We start from the raw sequence: 23,881 nt of genomic DNA, 5'->3' as shown, positions 1-23,881 counted from the left end.
GCCCCCCTTCCTTTTTTATTACGATATTCACCTTATTTTGGTGTTCTAGAACCAAACACACAATATCTCAGAGGTTTACCTGTATTTATTTATTTTTGAAAGCAATATTTAAAAAAAATTTTATTTATTTGTCTGCATCAGGTCTTAGTTGCGGTGCGCAGGCTCTTCATTGTGGGGCACAGGCTCTAGAGCACGTGGGCTCTCTAGTTGTGGTGCGCAGGATCTAGAGTGCACGGGCTTAGTTGCCCTGTGGCCTGTGGGATCTTAGTTCCCTGACCAGGGATCAAACCTGCGTCCCCTGCATTGGAAGGCAGATTCTTAGCCACTGGACCACCAGGGAAGTCCCAATCAGTATTTTTTTTAATTGAAGTATAGTTGATTTACAATGTTGTGTTAATTTTTTCTGTACAGCAAAGTGATTCAGTTATACATATATATACATTTTTTAAAATATCCTTTTCCATTATGGTTTATACTAGTATACTGAGTACAGTTCTCCGTGCTATACAAGTAGGACCTTGTTGTTTATCCATTCTATGTATAATAGCTTACATCTGCTAACCCCAGCCTCCCACTCCATCCCTCCCCCAACCCCCTTCACCTTGGCAGCCACCAGTCTGTTCTCTATGTCCCTGATTCTGTTTCATAGATAGGTTCGTTTGTGTCATATTTTAGATTCCACATTTAAATGATATCGTATGGTATTTATCTTTCTCTTTCTGACTTCACTTAGTATGATAATCCCTAGTTGCATCCATGTTGCTGCAGATGACATTATTTCATTCTTTTTTATGGCTGAGTAATATTCCATTGTATATATGTACCACATCTTTATCCATTCCTCTGTTGATGGACATTTAGATTGTTTCCATATCTTTCTTGGCTATTGTAAATAGTGCTGCTATGAACATAGGAGTGCATGTATCTTTTTGAATTATAGTTTTGTCTGGATATATGCCTAGGAGTGGGGTTGCTGGATCATATGATAATTCTATTTTTAGTTTTCTGAGGAACCTCCATACTGTTTTCCACAGTGGCTGTACCAACTTACATTCCCACCAACAGTGTAGGAGGGTTCCCTTTTCTCCACACCCTCTCCAGCATTTGTTATTTGTAGACTTTTTAATGATGGCCATTCTGACCCATGTGAAATAGTGCATTGTAGTTTTGATTTGCATTTGTCTAATAATTAGCAACTTTGAGCATCTTTTCATGTGCTTATTGGCCATCTGTATTTCTTCTTTGGAGAAATGTCTCTTTATGTCTTCTGCCCATTTTTTCGATTGGGTTGTTTGTTTTTTTTGTTGAGTTGTAGGAGCTGTTTGTAAATTTTGGAAATTAAGCCCTTGTCAGTCGCATCATTTGCTAATATTTTCTCCCATTCTGTAGGTTGTCTTTTCATTTTGTTTATGGTTTCCTTTGCTGTGCAAAAACTTCTAAGTTTGATTAGGTCCCATTTGTTTATTTTTGCTTTTATTTCTATTGCATTGGGAGACTGACTTAAAACACTGGTACGATTTATGTCAGATAGTGTTTTGCCTATGATCTCTTCTAGGAGTTTTATGGTGTCATGTCTTAAGTCTTTAAGCCATTTTGAGTTTATTTTTGTGTATGGTGAGAGGGTGTGTTCTAACTTCATTGATTTATTACATGGGGCTGTTCAGCTTTCCGAATACCACTTGCTGAGTCAGAGGAGGAAAAGCCAGAAAGGATAAAAGAAAACCAGGTTTTCCTCTGACTCTTTCTTAGGGGTTTCTTCCCTTTCTCTTTTAAATATTATATTTCCCCAGGGTTCTGTCAGTGACTTTCTTTTTCTTTCCACCCTCTTTTCTTTGCACCTAATACACTTTCAGTCTCATCCACTGTCATGGTTATCAGTTATAAATTGTGCTGTTGACTCCCAAAAACACATTTCTAGTGAAAACGTGTCTTTTGAACTAGAGTCCTAAGTCCATCATGACATTCTGTAGGCACCTCAAACAACCTCTCTTCCCTCCCAAGCCTAAACCTTCTCTTGTATTACTCATGTTGGTGTCTGGCACCACCATATACCCTAGACAAAATCTTGTCTTCCTAGTCTTCAATTTTTACCATTTCTATCCATTTAATCTCCAGACCCTGTTCTAGCTCTTAATTTTCTCTAAAATCCATACCCTTCTCTCAGGTCTAACTGCCACTGGACTGTAAGCTTCTGAAGCAGGAGTCACACATGTAGGGTTTACTGTGTGCGCCGTGAGGTCCATGCATTAGCCAGCATGTGGTCAGTGCTTAGTATGTGTTGAATGAATGTATGGAGGCGAGTGCCTTGGCTCAAGCTGTCATTGTTTTCACCCGAATTACAGCACTATTTCCCTACCTGGCCACTCTGCTTTTAACTTCCTTTCAGTGTATTGTCTATACTGCCACTGGTGTGGTACGTCTAAAATACAGCTTTAAAAAATCTGTAAATAATTTAATGTGTATTTCTGTGAAATATAAAGTCTTACAAAAAGTCGTAACCACTATACCATTAGCACAGCTAAAAATTTAACAATTATTCTTTCCCTTTTTTTCGCAAAATAAATTGATTTTGTTTTAGCCAAATAAATTGATTTTGTTTTAGCCTTATGGGAAACAGTTATTCTTGAATATCATCAACTATCTAGTCAGCATTTCAAATTTTCAGTTTTTTCATAATTTATTTTGAAAGTTATTTACAGTTTTTAAGAATTTAGTTTCCAGATAAAGTCTGTACGTTGCAGTTGGCTTACATTTCTCTTAAGTTTCTTTTAATCTCTTTGTTTTCCTTCCATCTCATTCTTTTTCATCTGTTGAAGAAACCAACTTGTTGAAGTGGGAGTTGGACCTAGTGATCGTTCCTAGATAGATGATACTTTTCTCTCGGGCTCCTTGTTTTTAGGGTTCTGAAATTTTCTTTTTTTCTTTTTTTTTTTTTTTTTGCTGCACCATGCAGCTTGTGGAATCTTAGCTCCCTGACCAGGGATCAAACCTGAGCTCTTGGCAGTGGAAGTGCAGAGTCCTAACCACTGGATTGCAAGGGAATTCCCTGAATTTTTCATTATATGTGTTCCTTCCTGCATCTGTTTATTTGTGTTTCTCCTTCCTGGAAAGAGGAGAACGATACCCATGTTGCCTGTTTCCTTTGCCTTTTCTCTGTAACCTTTATCCCCCTCTCTTCTATTCTCCTTCCCTTCCCACTCCCTTCAGTAAATGATAGAATACACAGTCATGTGATGTGAGCTAACTGGAGTTAAGCAAGCTTTTTAAAAAAAGGATTAAATTATCAAAATATAGTTAGAGAGTAAAGTAAAATCAAATTCTGAGAGTCTGGTACCTAAACCTTTAGGTTCTTCCCTTCACCAAAATGTGAAGACTAAATTGGGTAGAAGCGTTGACCTCATGAATAGCTACGTAAAGTTAAAAAAAATATTTTTTAAAGAGTTTTACTACGTCCTTGTCAATGTTGTGTTTTCTTCCTAGATCTCCTCATATTTTGGATTCTGGCAATGTTATAATGAATGACACTTTGACATCAGATGTCGTTGGTCGGAGAGTCGAAGTTAATGGAGAACATGCAACAGTGCGTTTTTCTGGCGTTGTCCCTCCTATGGCAGGTAATATATGATTTTGTGTGTGTGTGTATTTATTTTGTAGTTGTTTCTGGGTAGGCTTCTCAGTAGTGCTTTATAACACCAGTTTTGAGGAAACTAACAACCAAGTTATATGTGCCTCTGATATACAGTTGTTTTATTTCTGTGACAATATCCTGTGATATGCATGGCTTTATTTGATTACACACTTATCTAATTATTCAGTGTTGCTATTTTATATTAAGTCAACCTTAAAATATCTTCTGAGTAAACTTTAAATACTAACTAAAAATGTTGAATTCCCATAATCCTAAGCCCAAAAATGAGGTAATATTTATGGAATTTCTCTTACCATTAATCCATGTGTATGTTGTAGTTTAAATTGATATAAATACAATTCTGTGTTACCGTTTTTAACTTATGATTTGGTATATATTTATCTGTGTTTCTGTAGCATCATTTTACTTGTATTTCCTTTTTTATTGAGATATAATTGACATATAATATTAGTTTCAGGTATACAACATAATGATTCAGTGTTTGTATACATTGCAAAATAATCACAACAATAAGTCTACTTCACATATATCACCACACATACTTATACATTTCTGAGAATTTTAAGATCTCTCCAGGACTTACTTATTTTATACCTGGAACTTTGTACCTTTTGACCCCATTCATCCATTTTAGCCACCCCCCATCCTCCACCTCTGGCACTACCAATCTGATCTGTTCTCTGTATCTATGAGTTCTTTTCTTTCCTCCTCCCTCCCTCCCTCCCTCCCTCCTTCTCCTCTTCCTTCCTTCCTTTCCCCTTTCCTTCCCCTTCCCTTCCTTTCTTTTTTCTTTTCTTTTTACTTATTTATTTTGTGAATTTTGAGTATTTATTACTTTTACATTTATATATATATTTTTTTAACATCTTTATTGCAATATAATTGCTTTACAATGGTGTGTTAGTTTCTGCTTTATAACAAAGTGAATCAGTTATACATATACATATATCCCCATATCTCCTCCCTCTTGCGTCTCCCTCCCACCCTCCCTATCTCACCCCTTTAGGTGGTCACAAATCACCGAGTTGATCTCCCTGTGCTATGCGGCTGCTTCCCACTAGCTTTCTATTTTACATTTGGTAGTATATATAAGTCCATGCCACTCTCTCACTTCGTCCCAGCTTACCCTTCCCCCTCCCCGTGTCCTCAAGTCCATTCTCTACATCTGTGTCTTTATTCCTGTCCTGCCCCTTGGTTCTTCATAACCATTTTTCTTTCTTTTTTTTTTTTAGATTCCATATATATGTGTTAGCATATGGTATTTGTTTTTCTCTTTCTGACTTACTTCACTCTGTATGACAGACTCTAGGTCCATCCACCTCATTACAAATAACTCAATTTCGTTTCTTTTTATGGCTAAGTAATATTCCATTGTATATATGTGCCACGTCTTATTTATCCATTCATCTGTCGATGGACACTTAGGTTGCTTCCATGTCCTGGCTGTTGTAAATAGAGCTGCAGTGAACATTGTGGTACATGACTCTTTTTGAATTATGGTTTTCTCAGAGTATGTGCCCAGTAGTGGGATTGCTGGGTCGTATGGTAGTTCTATTTTTAGTTTTTTAAGGAATCTCCATACTGTTCTCCATAGTGGCTGTGTCAATTTACATTCCCACCAACAGTGTAAGAGGATTCCCTTTTCTCCACACCCTCTCCAGCATTTATTTATTTATTTATTTATTATTTTTAAATTTTTATTATTTATTTATTTATTTTTGGCTGTGTTTGGTCTTCGTTTCTGTGCGAGGGCTTTCTCTAGTTGTGGCAAGCAGGGGTCACTCTTCATCGCGGTGCGCGGGCCTCTCACTATCGCGGCCTCTCTTGTTGCAGAGCACAGGCTCCAGACGTGCAGGCTCAGTAGTTGTGACTCACGGGCCTAGTTGCTCCGCGGCATGTGGGATCTTCCCAGACCAGGGTTCGAACCCGTGTCCCCTGCATTGGCAGGCAGATTCTCAACCGCTGCGCCACCAGGGAAGCCCTATTTCCCCTATTTTATCTTCCAGGTCACTTATCCATTCTTCTGCCGCAGTTATTCTGCTATTGTTTCCTTCTAGAGAATTTTTAATTTCATTTATTGTGCTGTTCATCATGGTTTATTTGCTCTTTAGTTCTTCTAGGTCCCTGTTAAACATTTCTTGGATTTTCTCCATTCTGTTTCCAAGACTTTGGATCATCTTTACTGTCGTTACTCTGAATTCTTTTTCAGGTAGACTGCCTATTTCCTCTTCATTCGTTTGGTTGGTGGGCTTTTACCTTGCTCCTTCATCTGCTGCGTTTTCCTCTGTCTTCTCATTTTGCTTAACGTACTGTGTTTGGGGTCTCCTTTTCACAGGCTGCAGGCTCGTAGTTCCCGCTGTTTTTGGTGTCTGCCCCCTAGTGGCTAAGGTTGGTTCAGTGGGTTGTGTAGGCTTCCTGGTGGAGGGGACTGGTGCCTGTGTTCCGGTGGATGAGGCTGGATATTGTCTTTCTGGTGGGCAGGACCACGTCCGGTGGTGTGTTTTGGGGTGTCTGTGACCTTATTATGATTTTAGGCAGCCTCTCTGCTAATGGGTAGGGTTGTGTTCCTGTCTTGCTAGTTGTTTGGCATAGGGTGTCCAGCAATGTAGCTTGCTGGTTGTTGAGTGGAGCTGGGTCTCAGCGTTGAGATGGAGATCTCTGGGAGAGCTTTCGCCGTTTGATATTACATGGAGCTGGGAGGTCTCTGTTGGACCAGTGTCTTGAGCTCGGCTCTCCCACCTCAGAGGCACGGGCCTGACACCCGGCCGGAGCACCAAGACCCTGCCAGCCACATGGCTCAGAAGAAAAGGGAGAAAAAAAGAAAAGGAAGGAGGGAGGAGAAGGGATGGGAGGGGAGGGGAGGAAAAAATAATAAGAAAGAAAGTTATTAAAATAAAAAAAATCATTGAAAATTAAAAAACTAAGAAGTAAAAAAAAAAGAAGAAAGAAAGAGGGAGTAACCAAACCAAAAAGCAGATCCACCAAGGATAACAAGTGCTAAAAATTATATTTTAAAAAACACAAAAACGGACAGAGAGAAACCTAGGACAAATGGTAAAAGCTAAGCTATACAGACAAAAATCACACAAAGAAGCATGCACATACATACTCACAAAAAGAGAAAAAAGAAAAAAAAACTGTATATTAACAAGAAGGGAGAGAGCAACCAAATCAATAAATAAATCGAATGATAATAAGCTCTAAATACTAAACTAAGATAAACATAAAACCAGAAACGAATTATATGCAGAAAGCAAACCCCAAGTCTACAGTTGCTCCCGAAGTCCACCTCCTCAATTTGGGATGATTGGTTGTCTATTCAGGTATTCCACAGATGCAGGGTACATCACGCTGATTGTGGAGATTTAATCCGTTGCTCCTGAGGCTGCTGGGAGAGATTTCCCTTCCCTTCTCTTCTTTATTCACACAGCTCCCGGGGTTCAGCTTTGGATTTGGCCCCGCCTCTGCGTGTAGGTCGCCTGAGGGCATATGTTCCCCGCCCAGACAGGTGGAGGTTAAAGGAGCAGCTGATTAGGGGGCTCTGGCTCACTCAGGCCGCGGGGAGGGAGGGGTACGGAATGCGGGGCGAGCCTGTGGCGGCAGAGGCAGGTGTGACATTGCAGCAGCCTGAGGCGCGCTGTGCGTTCTCCCGGGGAAGTTGTCCCCGGATCACGGGACGCTGGCAGTGGAGGGCTGCACAGGCTCCTGGGAGGGGAGATGTGGAGAGTGATCTGTGCTCGCACACAGGCTTCTTGGTGGCGGCAGCAGCTGCCTTAGCATCTCATGCCCGTCTCTGGGGTCCGCGCTGATAGCCGCAGCTCATGCCCATCTCTGGAGCTCGTTTAGGCGGTGCTCTGAATCCCCTCTCCTCATGCACCCTGAAACAGTGGTCTCTTGCCTCTTAGGCAGGTCCATACTTTTTCCCAGACTTCCTCCCGGCTAGCTGTGGTGCACTAGCCCCCTTCAGGCTGTGTTCACGCAGCCAACCCCAGTCCTCTCCCTGGGATCTGACCTCCGAAGCCCGAGCCTCAGCTCCCAGCCCCCGCCCGCCCCGGCGGGTGAGCAGACAAGCCTCTCGGGCTGGTGAGTGCTGGTCGGCACCCATCTTCCGTGTGGGACTCTCTCTGCTTTGCCCTCTGCACCCCTGTTGCTGCGCTGTCTTCCGTGGCCCCGATCTTCCCCCCCCACCCCGTCACCCCCACTCTTGCCAGTGAAGGGCCTTCCTAGTGTGTGGGAACTTTTCCTCCTTCACAGCTCCCTCCCAGAGGGGCAGGTCCCGTCCCTATTCTTTTGTCTCTGTTTTTCCTTTTTTCTTTTGCTCTACCCAGGTACATGGGGAGTTTCTTGCCTTTTGGGAAGTCTGAGATTTTCTGCCAGCGTTCAGTAGGTGTTCTGTAGGAGTTGTTCCACATGCAGATGTATTTCTGATGTATTTGTGGAGAGGAAGATGATCTCCATGTTTCACTCCTCCTCCACCTTGAAGGTCTCTCCCCCTTTCCTTTCCTATTCCTTCCTTTCCCTTCCTTTCTTTTTTCTTTTCTTTCTCTTTTCTTTTCGATTCCACATATAAGTGAGATCATATGGTATTTGTCTTTCTCTGTCTGACTTATTTCACTTAGCATCATAATGCTCTCAAGTTCTGTCCATGTTGTCGCAAATGGCAAGATTTCCTTTCTTTTTATGGCTGAATGATATTCCATTATATATATGTACCACATCTTCTTCATCCATTCATCCATCAGTGGGCACTTAGGTTGCTTCTGTGTCTTGGCTACTGTAAATAATGCTGCGGTAAATATGGGGGTGCAAATATCTTTTTGAGTTAGTGTTTTGTTTCCTTTGGATTAATACTGAGAAGTTTAATTCTAGGTTCTATGGTACTTCTGTTTTTAATTTTTTGTGGAACCTCCATAATGTTTTCCATAGTGGCTGCATCAATTTACATTCCCACCAGCAATGCACAAGGGTTCCCTTCTCTCCGTAGCCTAACCAACACTTGTTATCTCTTGTCTTTTTGGTAATAGCATTTCTAACAAGTGTGAGGTGATAGCTCCTTGTGGTTCTGATTTGCATTTACCTGATAATTACTAATCTTGAGCATCTTTTCATGTACCTGTTGGCCATCTGTATGTCTTCTTTGGAAAAGTATCTGTTTAGAGCCTCTGCCCAATTTTAAGTCAGATTTGTGGGTTTTTTGCTATTGAGTTGTATGAATTCTTTTTATACTTTGGATATTAACCCCTTATCAGATAAATGATTTGCAAATATTTTCACCCATTCAGTAGGTTGCCTTTTCATTTTGTTGATGATTTTACTTGTGTTTCTTAATGGTTACATTTAGTATAGTACATAGTTTATTTAATCACCCCCCATTTTTAGACATTAATTTCTAGTCTTTTACTTTTGTAAACAACAGTATAGTAGACTTACTTATATGTTTTAGTCAGTCAACAAATATTTAAGTATCTTCTGTGTATTAGGAACTGGCTTGAATCAATCCAGTGGGATTCAGTGAAAAACTTATACCGGAGGGTCTCAAAGTGTGGTCACTGACCAGTATCAGCATCACTTGGTTACTTGTTAGCAGTGAAAATTCTGGAGCCTCACCCCAGAACTACTGAATCAGAAACTCTGGAGGTGGGGCCCAGCAGCCTGTGTTTTAAGAAGCTCTCCAGGGTACTTTAATAAGTTCACTAAGGTTTGAGAACCACTGAACTAGGTAGATACGGACTCTGCCTTCATGGACCTAAGGTTTACCAGGATATTTAGTGTGGAGAGAGTGTCTTCCCTTATTTGACTTGAATTATTGGTAAATTGGAAGAGAAAGTAATATTTAATCTTTTTTTTTTACATATATATATTTTGTTAATTTTTAAATTTTATTTATTTTCTTATACAGTAGGTTATTATTAGTTATCCATTTTATACATATTAGTGTATATATGTCAATCCCAATCTCCCAATTCATCACAGCACCCCCCCACCCCCTGCCGCTTTCCCACCTTGGTGTCCATACGTTTGTTCTCTACATCTGTGTCTCAGTTTCTGCCATGCAAACCGGTTCATCTGTACCATTTTTCTAGGTTCCACATAAATGTGTTAATATACGATATTTGTTTTTCTCTTTCTGACTTACTTCACTCTGTATGACAGCCTCTAGGTTCATCCATGTCTCTACAAATGACCCAATTTTTTTCCTTTTTATGGCTGAGTAATATTCCATTGTATATATGTACCACATCTTCCTTATCCATTCGTCTGTTGATGGGCATTTAGCTTGCTTCCATGACCTGGCTATTGTAAATAGTGCTGCAGTGAACATTGGGGTGCATGTCTCTTTTTTGAATTATGGTTTTCTCAGGGTATATGCCCAGTAATGGGATTGCTGGGTCATGTGGTAATTTTATTTTTAGTTTTTTAAGGAATCTCCATATTGTTGTGCATAGTGGCTGTATCAATTTACATTCCCACCAACAGTGTAAGAGGGTTCCCTTTTCTCCACACCCTCTCCGGCATTTGTTGTTTGTAGATTTTCTGATGATGCCCATTCTAACTGGTGTGAGGTGATACGTCATTGTAGTTTTGATTTGCATTTCTCTAATAATTAGTGATGTTGAGCAGCTTTCCATGTGCTTCTTGGCCATCTGTATGTCTTCTTTGGAGAAATGCCTATTTAGGTCTTCTGCCCCTTTTTGGATTACGTTGTTTGTTTTTTTAATATTGAGCTGCATGAGCTGTTTATATATTTTGGAGATTAATCCTTTGTCCGTTGATTCGTTTGCAAATATTTTCCCCATCTGAGGGTTGTCCTTTCGTCTGTTTTGTAGTTTCCTTTGCTGTGCAAAAGCTTTGAAGTTTCATTAGGTCCCATTTGTTTATTTTTGTTTTTATTTCCATTACTCCAGGAGGTGGATCAAAAAAGATCTTTTTTTGATTTATGTCAAAGAGTGTTCTTCCTATGTTTTCCTCTAAGAGTTTTATAGTGTCTGGTCTTACATTTAGATCTCTAATCCATTTTGAGTTTATTTTTGTGTATGGTGTGAGAGAGTGTTCTAATTTCATTCTTTTACATGTAGCTGTCCAGTTTTCCCAGCACCACTTATTGAAGAGACTCTCTTTCTCCATTGTATATCCTTGCCTCCTTTGTCATAGATTAGTTGACCATAGGTGCATGGGTTTATCTCTGGGCTTTCTATCTTGTTCCATTGATCTATATTTCTGGTTTTGTGCCAATACCATATTGTCTTGATGACTGTAGCTTTGTAGCATAGTCTGAAGTCAGGGAGTCTGATTCCTCCACCTCCATTTTTTTCCCTCAAGACTGCTTTGACTATTTGGGGTCTTTTGTGTTTCCATACAAATTTTAAGATTTTTTTGTTCTGGTTCTGTAAAAAATGCCATTGGTAATTTGATAGGGATTGCATTGAATCTGTAGATTGCTTTGGGTAGTATAGTCATTTTCACATTATTGATTCTTCCAGTCCAAGAACATGGTATATCTCTCCATCTGTTTGTATCATCTTTAATTTCTGTCATCAGTGTCTTATAGTTTTCTGCATACAGGTCTTTTGTCTCCCTTAGGTAGGTTTATTCCTAGGTATTTTATTCTTTTTATTGCAATGGTAAATGGGAGTGTTTCCTTAATTTCTCTCTAAGGTTTTTCATCATTAGTGTATAGGAATGCAAGAGATTTCTGTGCATTAATTTTGTATCCTGCAACTTTACCAAATTCATTGATGAGCTCTAGTAGTTTTCTGGTGGAATCTTTAGGATTCTCAATGTTTAGTATCATGTCATCTGCAGACAGTGACAGTTTTACTTCTTCTTTCCAATTTGTCTTCCTTCTATTTCTTTTTCTTCTCTGATTGCCGTGGCTAGGACTTCCAAAACTGTGTTGAATAATAGTGGTGAGAGTGGACATCCTTGTCTCGTTCCTGATCTTAGAGGAAATGCTTTCAGTTTTTCACCATTGAGAATGATGTTGGCTCTGGATTTGTTGTATATGGCCTTTATTATGTTGAGGTAGGTTCTCTCTATGCCCACCTTCCGGAAAGTTTTTATCATAAATGGGTGTTGAATTTTGTCAAAAGCTTTTTCTGTATCTATTGAGATGATCATATGATTTTTATTTTTTAGTTTGTTAATATGGCGTATCACATTGATTGATTTGCCTGTATTGAAGAATCCTTGCATCCCTGGGATAAATCCCACTTGATCATGGTGTATGATCCTTTTAATGTTTTTTTGGATTCTGTTTGCTAGTGTTTTGTTGAGGATTTTTGCATCTATATTCATCAGTGATATTGGTCTGTAATTTTCTTTTTTTTGTAGTACCTTTGTCTGGTTCTGGTATCAGGGTGATGGTGGCCTCATAGAATGAGTTTGGGAGTGTTCCTTCCTCTGCAAGTTTTTGGAAGAGTTTGAGAAGGATGGGTGTTAGCTCTTCTCTAAATGTTTGATAGCATTCACCTGTGAAGCCATCTGGTCCTGGACTTTGGTTTGTTGGAAGATTTTTAATCACAGTTTCAATTTCGTTACTTGTGATTGGTCTGTTCATATTTTCTATTTCTTCCTGGTTCAGTCTTGGAAGGTTAAACCTTTCTAAGAATTTGTCCATTTCTTCCATGTTGTCCATTTTGTTGGCATAGAGTTGCTTGTAGTAGTCTCTTAGGATGCTTTGTATTTCTGCAGTGTCTGTTGTAACCTCTCCTTTTTCATTTCTAATTTTATTGATTTGAGTCCTCTCCCTCTTTTTCTTGATGAGTCTGGCTAATGGTTTATCAGTTTTGTTTATCTTCTCAAAGAACCAGCTTTTAGTTCTATTGATCTTTGCTATTGTTTTCTTAGTTTCTATTTCATTTATTTCTGCTCTGATCTTTATGATTTCTTTCCTTCTGCTAACTTTGGGTTTTGTTTGTTCTTCTTTCTCTAGTTCCTTTAGGTGTAAAGTTAGATTGTTTATTTGAGATTTTTCTTGTCTCTTGAGGTAGGCTTGTATAGCTATAAACTTCGCTCTTAGAATTGCTTTTGCTGCATCCCATAGGTTTTGGATCATCATGTTTTCATTGTCATCTGTCTAGCTATTTTCTGATTTCCTCTTTGATTTTTTTCAGTGATCTCTTGGTTATTTAGTAACATATTGTTTAGCCTCCATGTGTTTGTGTTTTTTACGTCTTTTTTCCCTGTAATTGATTTCTAATCTCAATTCTAATCTCAATTCTAATCTCAGTAGCATGTGGTCAGAAAAGATGCTTGATATGATTTCAGTTTTCTTAAATTTACTGAGGCTTGATTTGTTACCAAGATATGATCTGTCCTGGAGAATGTTCCATGCACACTTCAGAAGAAAGGATAATCTGCTGTTTTTGGATGGAATGTTCTATAAGTATCAATTAAATCTATCTGGTCTATTGTGTCATTTAAAGCTTGTGTTTCCTTATTAACTTTCTGTTTGGATGATCTGTCCACTGGTGTAAGTGAGGTGTTAAAGTTTCCCACTATTACTGTGTTACTGTTGATTTCCTCTTTTATAGCTGTTAACAGTTGCCTTCTGTATTGAGGTGCTCCTATGTTGGGTGCATATATATTTATAATTGTTATATCTTCTTGGATTGATCCCTTGAGCATTATATAGTGTCCTTCTTTGTCTCTTGTAACATTCTTTATTTTAAAGTCTATTTTATCTGATACGAGTATTGCTACTCCAGCTTTCTTTTGATTTCCATTTGCATGGAATATCTTTTTCCATCCCCTCACTTTCAGTCTGTATGTGTCCCTAGGTCTGAATTGGGTCTCTTGTAGACAGCATATATATGGGTCCTGTTTTTGTATCCATTCAGCGAGCCCATGTCTTTTGGTTGGAGCATTTAATCCATTCACATTTAAGGTAATTATCGATACCTATGTTCCTATTACCATTTTCTTAATTGTTTTGGGTTTGTTTGTGTAGGTCCTCTTCTTCTCTTGTGTTTTCTGCCTAGAAAAGTTCCTTTAGCATTTGTTGTAGAGCTGGTTTGGTGGTGCTGAATTCTCTTAGCTTTTGCTTGTCTGTAAAGCTTTTGATTTGTCCGTCAAATCTGAATGAGATCCTTGCCGGGTAGAGTAATCTTGGTTGTAGGTTCTTCCCTTTCATCACTTTAAATATGTCATGCCACTCCCTTCTGGCTTGTAGAGTTTCTGCTGAGAAGTCACCTCTTAACCTCGTGTGAGTTCCCTTGTATGTTATTTTTTGTTTTTCCCTTGCTGCTTTCAATAATTTTTCTTTGTCTTTAATTTTTGCCAGTTTGATTACTTTGTGTCTTGGCAGGTTTCTTCTTAGGTTTATCCTGTATGGAACTGTCTGCGCTTCCTGGACTTGGGTGGCCACTTCCTTTCCCATGTTAGGGAAGTTTTCGACTATAATCTCTTCAGATATTTTCTCGGGTCCTTTCTCTCTCTCTTCTTCTTCTGGGGCCCCTGTAATGCGAATGTTGTTGCGTTTAATGTTGTCCCAGAGGTCTCTTAGGCTGTCTTCATTTCTTTTCATTCTTTTTTCTTTATTCTGTTCCCCAGCAGTGAATTCCACCATTCTGTCTTCCAGGTCACTTCTCCGTTCTTCTGCCTCAGTGATTCTGCTATTGATTCCTTCTAGTGTATTTTTCATTTTGGTTATTGTATTGTTTATCTCTGTTTGTTTGTTCTTTAATTCTTCTAGGTCTTTGTTAAATATATTTTGCATCTTCTCGATCTTTGTCTCCATTGTTTTTCCAAGGTCCTGGATCATCTTCACTATCATTATTCTGAATTCTTTTTCTGGGAGATTGCCTGTCTCCACTTCATTTAGTTGTTTTTCTGGCATTTTATCGTGTTCCTTCATCTGGTACATAGCCCTCTGCCTTTTCATGTTGTCTGTCTTTCTGTGAATGTGGTTTTTATTCCACAGGCTGCAGGATTGTAGTTCTTCTTGCTTCTGCTGTCTGCCCTCTAATGGATGAGGCTATCTAAGAGGCTTGTGCAAGTTTCCTGATGGGAGGGACTGGTGGTGGGTAGAGCTGGCTGTTGCTCTGGTGGGCAGAGCTCAGTAAAGCTTTAATCCGATTGTTTGCTGATGGGTGGGGCTGGGTTCCCTCCCTGTTGGTTGTTTGGCCTGAGGCAACCCAACACTGGAGCCTACCCGGGCTCTTTGGTGGGGCTCATGGCGGACTCTGGGAGGGCTCACGCCAAGGAGTACTTCCCAGAGCTTCTGCTGCCAGTGTCCTTGTCCTCACGGTGAGGCACAGCCACCCACCGCCTCTGCAGGAGACCCTCCAACACTAGCAGGTAGGTCTGGTTCAGTCTCCCCTGGGGTCACTGCTCCTTCCCCTGGGTCCCGATGCACACACTACTTTGTGTGTGTCCCCCAAGAGTGGAGTCTCTGTTCCCTCAGTCCTGTCGAAGTCCTGCAATCAAGTCCCGCTAGCCTTCAAAGTCTGATTCTCTAGGAATTCCTCCTCCCATTGCCGGACCCCCAGGTTGGGAAGCCTGACATGGGGCTCAGAGCCTTCATTCCAGTGGGTGGACTTCTGTGGTATAATTGTTCTCCAGTTTGTGAGTCACCCACCCAGTGTTTATGGGATTTGATTTTACTGTGATTGTGCCCCTCCTACTGTCTCATTGTGGCTTCTCCTTTGTCTTTGGATGTGGGGTATCGTTTTTGGTGAGTTCCAGTGCCTTCCTGTTGATGATTGTTCAGTTAATTGTGATTCTGGTGTTCTCCCAAGAGGGAGTGAGAGCACGCCCTTCTACTCCGCCATCTTGAACCAATCAATCAATATTTAAAGTCAGCTGATGTGCAACATTAATTGTTAATTAAGCAACATTGTGTACCAGGTGCTTTTACATATGCTCTCCACTTTGAAGAAGAACATTATTACAACTCTAACATTATAACAACAACTCTAAAATATAGATGTTATTTGTCCCATTTTTATCGATGAGGAGACCAAGACTCAGGTCTCAAAGCTTTCTTATAAAGAGCTGGGATTTAAATCTCTGCTTTAGAGCCCATACCATTTCTATTCTATTGCTTCTCAAGAATATGAATATTTTAAGATTCTTGACACATATTGCCAAATTGCTGTCTGAAAGTATTGGGTCAGTGTCCAGTTCTTGGAAGTTTCTAATACCCCAGTGTTCTGGGAAGCAGATTGAGTTGGAGATTCACGTTTAGGAAGTTTACTGTTCAAAAAGTGTATTAGGGAGTACTCTTAGGATTGATCCTAATGAAAGGGAGTGGATTGGGCGGAGGGAGAAGTTGGGCTGTGATTATTCTAAATAAGCGTTTTAGGTGACCCCATGGGGGAACCCTGAAGATAGTATGGCCCTTCAGAGTCTTTCATAGTTGAGGTATGATAATCTATTACTGGGTTCTGGTTGCCTTAGGAAGGAGGTGTGCTCTGGGGCAAGGTGCTTTTTTCAGTGGAGAGAATTCTAAAAGAGGGCCCACAGTTGAGTGCTAACTGCCAAAAGCCAGTATGCCCAGCAGCTTGGGGGAATACATTCCAGTTCCTAAAGGCAGATTGGAGTGGCACCTCACAAATACAATAACTTAGATGGAAGCTATTTGTTGATAGTTTAGCAAATCTAAAGTGGTATATATTATTTTCATTTATTAAATTGCCTGTGATTTTGATACATTCTTCATGTATGTAATATCAGACATTTTTTCTCCTGAAAATTATAATTCTGCAAAGCAGGAACTACTGCATATTTACACTTCATTAATTATATCATTGTATGGGGCATTCTTTCCATTACTCTACCTCAGTTGGTGCTACTCTTGGATTCCTTTTAGAGATCACCTGTGGGATTGGTACAAAGATGCAGAGAAGTTGAACACAGATTTAGTACTTACTCCTGGGGTTACTTCACTGGATGTTGTTACAGGGCTGCTGTGACAACTAAATGAGCTAAAGGCTTAAAGGCACTTAGACTAGTTACTGGTGTACGCTGAGCACCTGGAACGGCCACGCCTAGCACTCCAAGTGCCTAGTAGGTGTTCAGTATGTTTGTTGAATGCCTGAATGATCTCTCATCCAGTGAGGCAGACAGCGTCATCCCTGTCTTCTGGAAGAGGACACTGAGGCACAGAAAGTTTAAGTAGACCTGGTTAGGAATTGATGAGGCAGAATTTAACCCAGGTGCTCTGCCTCTTAACCCCTGTGCTGAGTAAAATGCGGAAGAAACACAAAGTAAGGGCGTATCTGGAGCTGTGAAGGGTTAACAGTGCTCAGGGAGGTGTCAGTTCAGGGGAAGGAATGAACCGGGTAGTGGGGATTGATCTGCTGCTGTGTGCTAGCGATTTCTGTTTTATCTCTTTTAGGGCTGCAGTGGGCGGAGCTATGAGCACAGATTCCCAGCCCTCACCAGTTGGTTCCCCAGCCCTCACCAGTTGGTTCCCCAGCTGGTCACAGGGCTGGGCACTCCCGCAGGGGATCTGGGCAGGGCCTCTAGAGCTGGCTGGGCTGTTTGCTAAGGCAGTTTAGTCCCATCTGCCTAGGCTGATCCTCCACTCCTCCCAGGCCTCTCCTTCAGGCCCCCCAGTTAAGTCCAACGGGGTGGCTCCCACTGCTATCCGCAGGCTCCAGGTACGATCTCTGGGTGGCCCTTCCTGCGTCTGGCTGTCACTTGGGGGATAGTCACTGTTCACACATAAGAGCTTCACTCCTTTGCTTCAGTTCATCTGTTTCTAAAGTCACAGAATCTGAACGTTTGACAGGTGTGCCTCCGTACTTTAGAGGGGGACCAGGAGGCGCCCAGACCCATGGAAGCAGAGCCACAGCTAATGGGTCCCGCTCCTCAGTCCACCCACGCCCTCTCCACCTGCTCAGCCAGGCTGCTTTCTCTGGGGAGCTGGTTTTGTTCCGCTTGCCCTTCAGCGGGAGCTGAGGGAAGTCAGTTGTCTGCAGCTGGGAGATGGAGACTTCTTTGCCTTCCCCTCCTGGGAGAGTCCAGCTTCAGTGCTGGGCAGATGGGGGGCGAGAAGGGTGCATGGGAGCCAGGCTGCTCAGGGGCCTGGGACGTGCTCTCTCCCGAGCTCTGGAACCTGGAAGAGTAAGGAGGACCCTGGGAGACCCCCTGTGCAGCATAGGGGTGGCAAGCAGCCCTGCATGGGGGCCCAGAGGCCCAGTTCCTCTGGCCGCTCATGCCGCCGGACTTAGAATCGCCTCAGTGTAAACAGCCGGCTGTATGCTTCTCTTAAGCTAGCGGTGAGGTCCCTCACCACCCCCTTGGGGCGGCACTGATCCCAGCCCCTCCGCACACTCCCCAGGGTGGTCCTGAGGCTCAGAGGGCTTCCTAGTGGACAGCCTTCATTAAACTGTGAAACTCCGCGGATCTGCTTCACCCCAGGAAAGCAGGGGCTGACGCCTTGGGCATCCAGAGACACTGCAAAGCAGAGTATGTGGGCCCCGTGGGGAGTATCAGATCTTCTGGAAGCCTTGCTGCTGTGTTTTCTTAGTATTTATTAACATAAAACGTGACCATAGTAAAAATACAGTACAAAAGGGCTTATTATGAAAGGAGCTGTGTCCATCTGTGGGTGTTTCTTCATTCATTGTCTTTGGTGTGTTCGTGGTTAATCCTGCTCAGTCTGAAGTCATAGTGTTTCTTCAGTTACGAGAAGTTTTCTTCTAAGATACCTTTGGTAATTTGACCTTTCCATTTTACCTGCTTTTTTTTTTTTTTTCTGGCAGTCCTGTTGGTTGGATACAGGATTTCCCGCATTGATTCCTTTTTTTTCTTCCTTACAGTTTATTTGTTGAAAAAATTGTGCTGTTTGTCTTGTAAAATTTCCCATATTCTGGATCTTTCTGATTGCATTCCCATGATGTCATTAATACGTTTTTCTGTCCCCTGCATTCCCTGTAAGTTGGTAGTTTCGTATAGGCTTGATTAGATGCAGGTATGATATTTTATTTTTTGTACGAATACTCTATAGGTGATGTATACTTGAGTCAGGAAGTGCATAATGTCTGGTCGGGTCTCTTTGCTATATGGTAGCAGCTGTTGGTGTATATGGCTTACATCCATTATCTCATTTGGGCTTGTAAAGTGGTGACATTCTGATAATTTTCTTTCTTTTATCATCATTCTTCTGGTGGATGAGACAAGTAGCTGGACGAATTATATCATGGAAAACTTCCCCGTGTTAATTACTTACTTTCCAAAATAATAGAGTGACTGAAAGGCAGGATAAATGTTTGATTTTTTTCCTTTTATTTATCAGTCTTCGTAATAATGAGTTGATTCAGTAGAAGACTAGTGAACTTAAAAACAATCTTTAGGGCTTCCCTGGTGGCGCAGTGGTTGGGAATCTGCCTGCCAATGCAGGGGACACGGGTTCGAGCCCTGGTCTGGGAAGATCCCACATGCCGTGGAGCGACTGAGCCCGTGAGCCACAACTGCTGGGCCTGCGCGTCTGGAGCCTGTGCTCCGCAACGGGAGGGGCCGCGACGGTGAGAGGCCCGCGCACCGCAATGAAGAGTAGCCCCCGCTCGCCGCAAGTAGAGAAAGCCCTCGCACAGAAACGAAGACCCAACACAGCCAAAAATAAATAAATTAATTAATTTTAAAAAAAAATCTATCTTTATAAAGTCACGGGTTTAAACATATTTGATAAATTTCAGTCCATTGCTGTTATTATTCTTATTGATTGCTCAAATTATCCCATCTTTGGCAAGTAGAAACCCTTTCATACTGGCTCCTTAATACTTTTGATATGACCCAGTGGTTTTTGATAGCTTCCTTATTTCTCATAGGATAAGGAAACTATCAAATGTGTAAGGTTCATCATACATGTGTTTTGCCTCACATCACAATCAGCCATTTCTCCAAGAGCCTGATTTTTTTTTTTAAGTGGCAAATAGCATTTGGAGGCCTCAATCTTTTTTTTAAAAATAAATTATTTATTTTATTTTTGGCTGTGTTGGGTCTTCGTTGCTGCGCTTGGGCTTTCTCTAGTTGCGGCGAGCAGGGGCTACTCTTTGTTGCAGTGCGCGGGCTTCTCATTGCGGTGGCTTCTCTTGTTGCGGAGCATGGGCTCTAGGCGCGTGGGCTGCAGTAGTTGTGGCACATGGGCTCAGTAGTTGTGGCTCACGGGCTCTAGAGTGCAGGCTCAGTAGTTGTGGTGCACGGGCCTAGTTGCTCTGTGGCATGTGGGGGTCTTCCCGGACCAGGGCTCAAACCCATGTCCCTGCATTGGCAGGTAGATTCTTAACCACTGTGCCACCAGGGAAGCCCTGGAGGCCTCAATCTGAGCTCTAAGCGTACTTACTGCTACTGGGTTAGTCATTGTTTCTAGGCCTTTTTTAGTGGACAGAGCTATATTTGTAGGATTAATTCCTAGAAGTAGAATAGATTTAAGGAGGCTATGTGTACTTTTTTGGTGCTCATTATAAAACGTTTCAAACGTACAGAAAAGTAAACAGACTAGTATAGGAAACACCTGTGTATGCTTGTTATGTCAATTTAACAGTTAACATTTTGCCATATTTGCTACATTTCTTTTACTTTTTGCTTAAGCATTTTAAATTAAGTGATGTACATAGTGGCGTTTCATCCCTAAATACTTCACTATGCTTCTCTAAAAAATAAACACATATACAAAATATTATGTATATTTTACACTTAAATTTTGGTTCATGTTGTCATATTGGTGAATAGAGTTCTTTTAAACCAATAAATAAACCAGGTTATTGAAAAAGTGTGTCCTTATTAACCTCTTGGTTTACAGTCCTTGAAAATTAGTCGCAAGGTAGAGTAGGTACATTCTTTAACATGGGTCATCATATGACCCTTCAAAGTTACAGGTCGTTTTTTTTTTTCCAGGTTGCAGGCACCCTGACCCTCAAAAATGTAGGTTTTTTAATCTGCTGTTTATGCCATTAGAATTCCATGCTAGATTTTTTCCTTTTTTTAAAATTTTTATTGTATATTGGAGTATAGTTGACAGCAAAGTGATTCAGTTATACATATACATGTATCTGTTCTTTTTCAGATTCTTTTCCCATATAGGTTTTACAGAATATTAAGTAGAATTCCCTGTGCTATACAGTAAGTCCTTGTTGGTTATTTGTTTTATATACAGTGGTGTATATGTTAATCACAACCCCCTAATTTATCCCCCCACCACCTTTCCCCTTTGGTAACCATGTTTGTTTTGTTTTGTTGTTAAATATTTATTTATTTGGCTGCGTGGGGTCTTAGTTGCAGCAGGCAGGCTCCTTAGTTGCAGCACATGGGCTCCTTAGTTGTGGCATGTGGGCTCCTTAGTTGCGGCATGTGGGCTCCTTAGTTGCGGCATGCATGTGGGATCTAGTTCCCTGACCAGGGATCGAACCTGGGCCCCCTGCATTCCACTGCACCACCAGGGAAGTCCCCCCTTTGGTAACCATGTTTGTTTTTGGAGTCTGTGAGTGTGTTTCTTTTTTTTTTTCTTTTTAAACATCTTTATTGGAGTATAATTGCTTTACAGTGTTATGTTAGTTTTTGCTGTATAACAAAGTGAATCAGCTATGTGTATATATATATATCCCCATATACCCTCCCTCTTGCGTCTCCTTCCCACCCTCCCTATCCCACCCCTCTAGGTGGTCAGAAAGCACCGAGCTGATCTCCCTGTGCGATGCAGCTGCTTCCCACTAGCTATCTATTTTACATTTGGTAGTGTATATATGTCAGTGCTACTCTTTCACTTTGTCCCAGCTTACCCTTCCTGCTCCCTGTGTCCTCAAGTCCATTCTCTACGTTTGCATCTTTATTCCTGTCCTGTCCTTAGGTTCGTAAGAACCTCTTTTTTTTTAGATTCCACATATATGTGTTAGCATATGGTATTTGTTTTTCTCTTTCTGACTTACTTCACTGTGAGTCTGTTTCTGTTTTGTAAATAAGTTCATTTGTATCATTTTTTAGATTCCACATATAAATGATATCATATGGTATTTGTCTTTCTGTGTCTGACTTACTTCACTTCATATGATAATCTCTAGGTCCATCCATGTTGCTCCAGATTGCATTATTTCATTCTTTTTTATGGATGAGTAATATTCCTTTGTATATATGTACCACACCTGCTTTATCCATTCCTCTGTCAGTGGACATTTAGGTTGTTTCCATGTCTTAGCTATTGTAAATAGTGCTGCAGTGAACATTGGGGTGCATGTATCTTTTTGAATAATAGTTTTCTCTGTGTATGTGCCCAGGAGTGGGATTGCTGGATCATAAAGTAGCTCTATTTTTACTTTAGTTTTTTTTTTTTTTTTTTTGGCTGCGCCATGCAGCTTGCAGGATCTTAGTTCCCTGAGCAGGGATCGAATCTGGGCCCCAGCAGTGAAAGCGCCAAGGCCTAACCACTGGACTGCCCAGAGAATTCCCTATTTCTAGTTTTTTAAGGAACCTTTATAGTGTTCTTCATAGTGGCTGTACCAATTTGCATTCCCACTGACAGTGTAGGAGGGTTCCCTTTTCTCCACACCCTCTCCAGCATTTTGTATTTGTAGACTTTTTGATGGTGGCCATTCTGACCACCATGAAGTGATACCTCATTGTAGATTTGATATGCATTTCTCCAAGAATCAGCGATGTCACACATCTTTTCATGTGCTTTTTGGCCTTCTGTATGTCTTCTTTGGAGAAATGTCTAATTTAGATCTTCTGCCCAGGTTTTGATTGGGTTAAATTTTTTTTAATTGAGCTGCATGAGCTGTTTATATATTTTGGAGATTAATCCCTTGTCAGTCACTTCATTTGCATATATTTTCTCCCATTCTGTGGGTTGCCTTTTCATTTTGTTTATGGTTTCCTTTGCTGTGTAAAAGCTTTTAAGTTTAATTAGGTCCTGTTTGTTTATTTTTGTTTTTATTTTCATTACTCTAGGATGTGGATCCAAAAATATATTGCTGCAATTTATGTCAAAGAGTGTTCTGCCTATGTTTTCCTCTAAGAGTTTTATAGTATCCCATCTTACATTTAGGTCTTCAATCCATTTTGAGTAATTTTTGTGTATGGTGTTAGAGAATGTTCTAATTTCATTCTTTTACATGTGGCTGTTAAGGTTTCCCAGCACTGCTTATTGAAGAGACTGTCTTTTCTCCATTGTATATTCTTGTCTCCTTTGTCGTAGATTAATTGACCACAGGTGTATGGGTTTATTTCTGGGCTTTCGTACCTGTTCCATTGATCTATGAGTCTGTCTTTGTGCCAGTACCATACTCTTTTGATTCCTGTGGCTTTATAGTATAGTCTGAAGTCAGGGAGTCTGATTCGTCCAGCTCCATTTTTCTTTTTCAAGATTGCTTTGGCTGTTTGGGGTCTTTTTTGTTTCCATACAAATTAAAAAATTGTTCTAGGTCTACAAAAAATGCCATTGGTAATTTGATAGGGATTGCATTGAATCTGTAGATTACTTTGGGTAATATAGTCATTTTGACAATATTGATTCTTCCAATCCAAGAACATGGTATATCTATCCATCTGTTTGTGTCATCTTAGATTTCTTTCATCAGCATTTTAAAGTTCTTGGAGTACAGGTCTTTTCCCTCCTTAGGTAGGTTTATTCCTAGGTATTTTATTCTTTTTGATGCGATGATAAATGGGATTGTCTTTTGAATTTCTCTTTGTGATCTTTTGTTGTTAGTGTATAGAACTTCAACAGATTTCTGTGTATTAGTTCTGTATCCTTCAACTTTACCACATTCATTGATGAGCTCTAGTAGTTTTCTGGTGGCATCTTTAGGATTTTCTATGTATAGTGTCATGTCATCTGCAAACAATGACAGTTTTACTTCTTCTTTTCCAGTTTGGATTCCTTTTATTTCTTTTTCTTCTCTCATTGCCGTAGCTAAGACTTCCAAAACTACATTGAATAAAAGTGGGCAGAATGGAAATTGTTGTCTTGTTCCTGATCTTAGAGGAAATGCTTTCAGGTTTTCACCATTGAGTATGTTGTTACCTGTGGGTTTGTCATACATGGCCTTTATTATGTTAAGGTATGTTCCCTGTGTGCCCACTTTCTGGAGAGTTTTTATTATAAATCTGTTGAATTTTGTGAAAACCTTTTTCTGCATCTATTGAGATGATGATATGGTTTTTATTCTTCAGTTTGTTAATGTGGTGTATCACATTGATTGACTTGCAGATATTGAAAAATCCTTGCATCCCTGGGATAAATCCCACTTGATCATGGTGTATGATCCTTTCAATGTATTGTGGTAGTAT

The 23,881-nt window shown here is 40.6% G+C and overlaps 1 protein-coding gene across 5 annotated transcripts in view; it reads left to right on the top strand.

Annotated features, from left to right (window-relative positions):
- TBCE (tubulin folding cofactor E) overlaps nucleotides 1-23,881 on the top strand; it is a 106,901-nt gene that overhangs the window by 25,050 nt on the left and 57,970 nt on the right. For all 5 annotated transcript variants that reach the window (XM_082423129.1, XM_082423128.1, XM_082423125.1 and 2 more), the window contains exon 2: nucleotides 3,481-3,614. In XM_082423129.1, coding sequence (XP_082279255.1) covers nucleotides 3,515-3,614 — 100 coding nt within the window. In that variant the 5' untranslated portion in view covers nucleotides 3,481-3,514. The remainder of the gene's footprint in view (nucleotides 1-3,480; nucleotides 3,615-23,881) is intronic.

This window comes from Balaenoptera physalus (assembly GCF_965194825.1).
Source record: "Balaenoptera physalus genome assembly, chromosome: 14".
NCBI lineage: Eukaryota > Metazoa > Chordata > Mammalia > Artiodactyla > Balaenopteridae > Balaenoptera > Balaenoptera physalus.
This window is presented reverse-complemented; position numbering and strand designations above follow the sequence as displayed.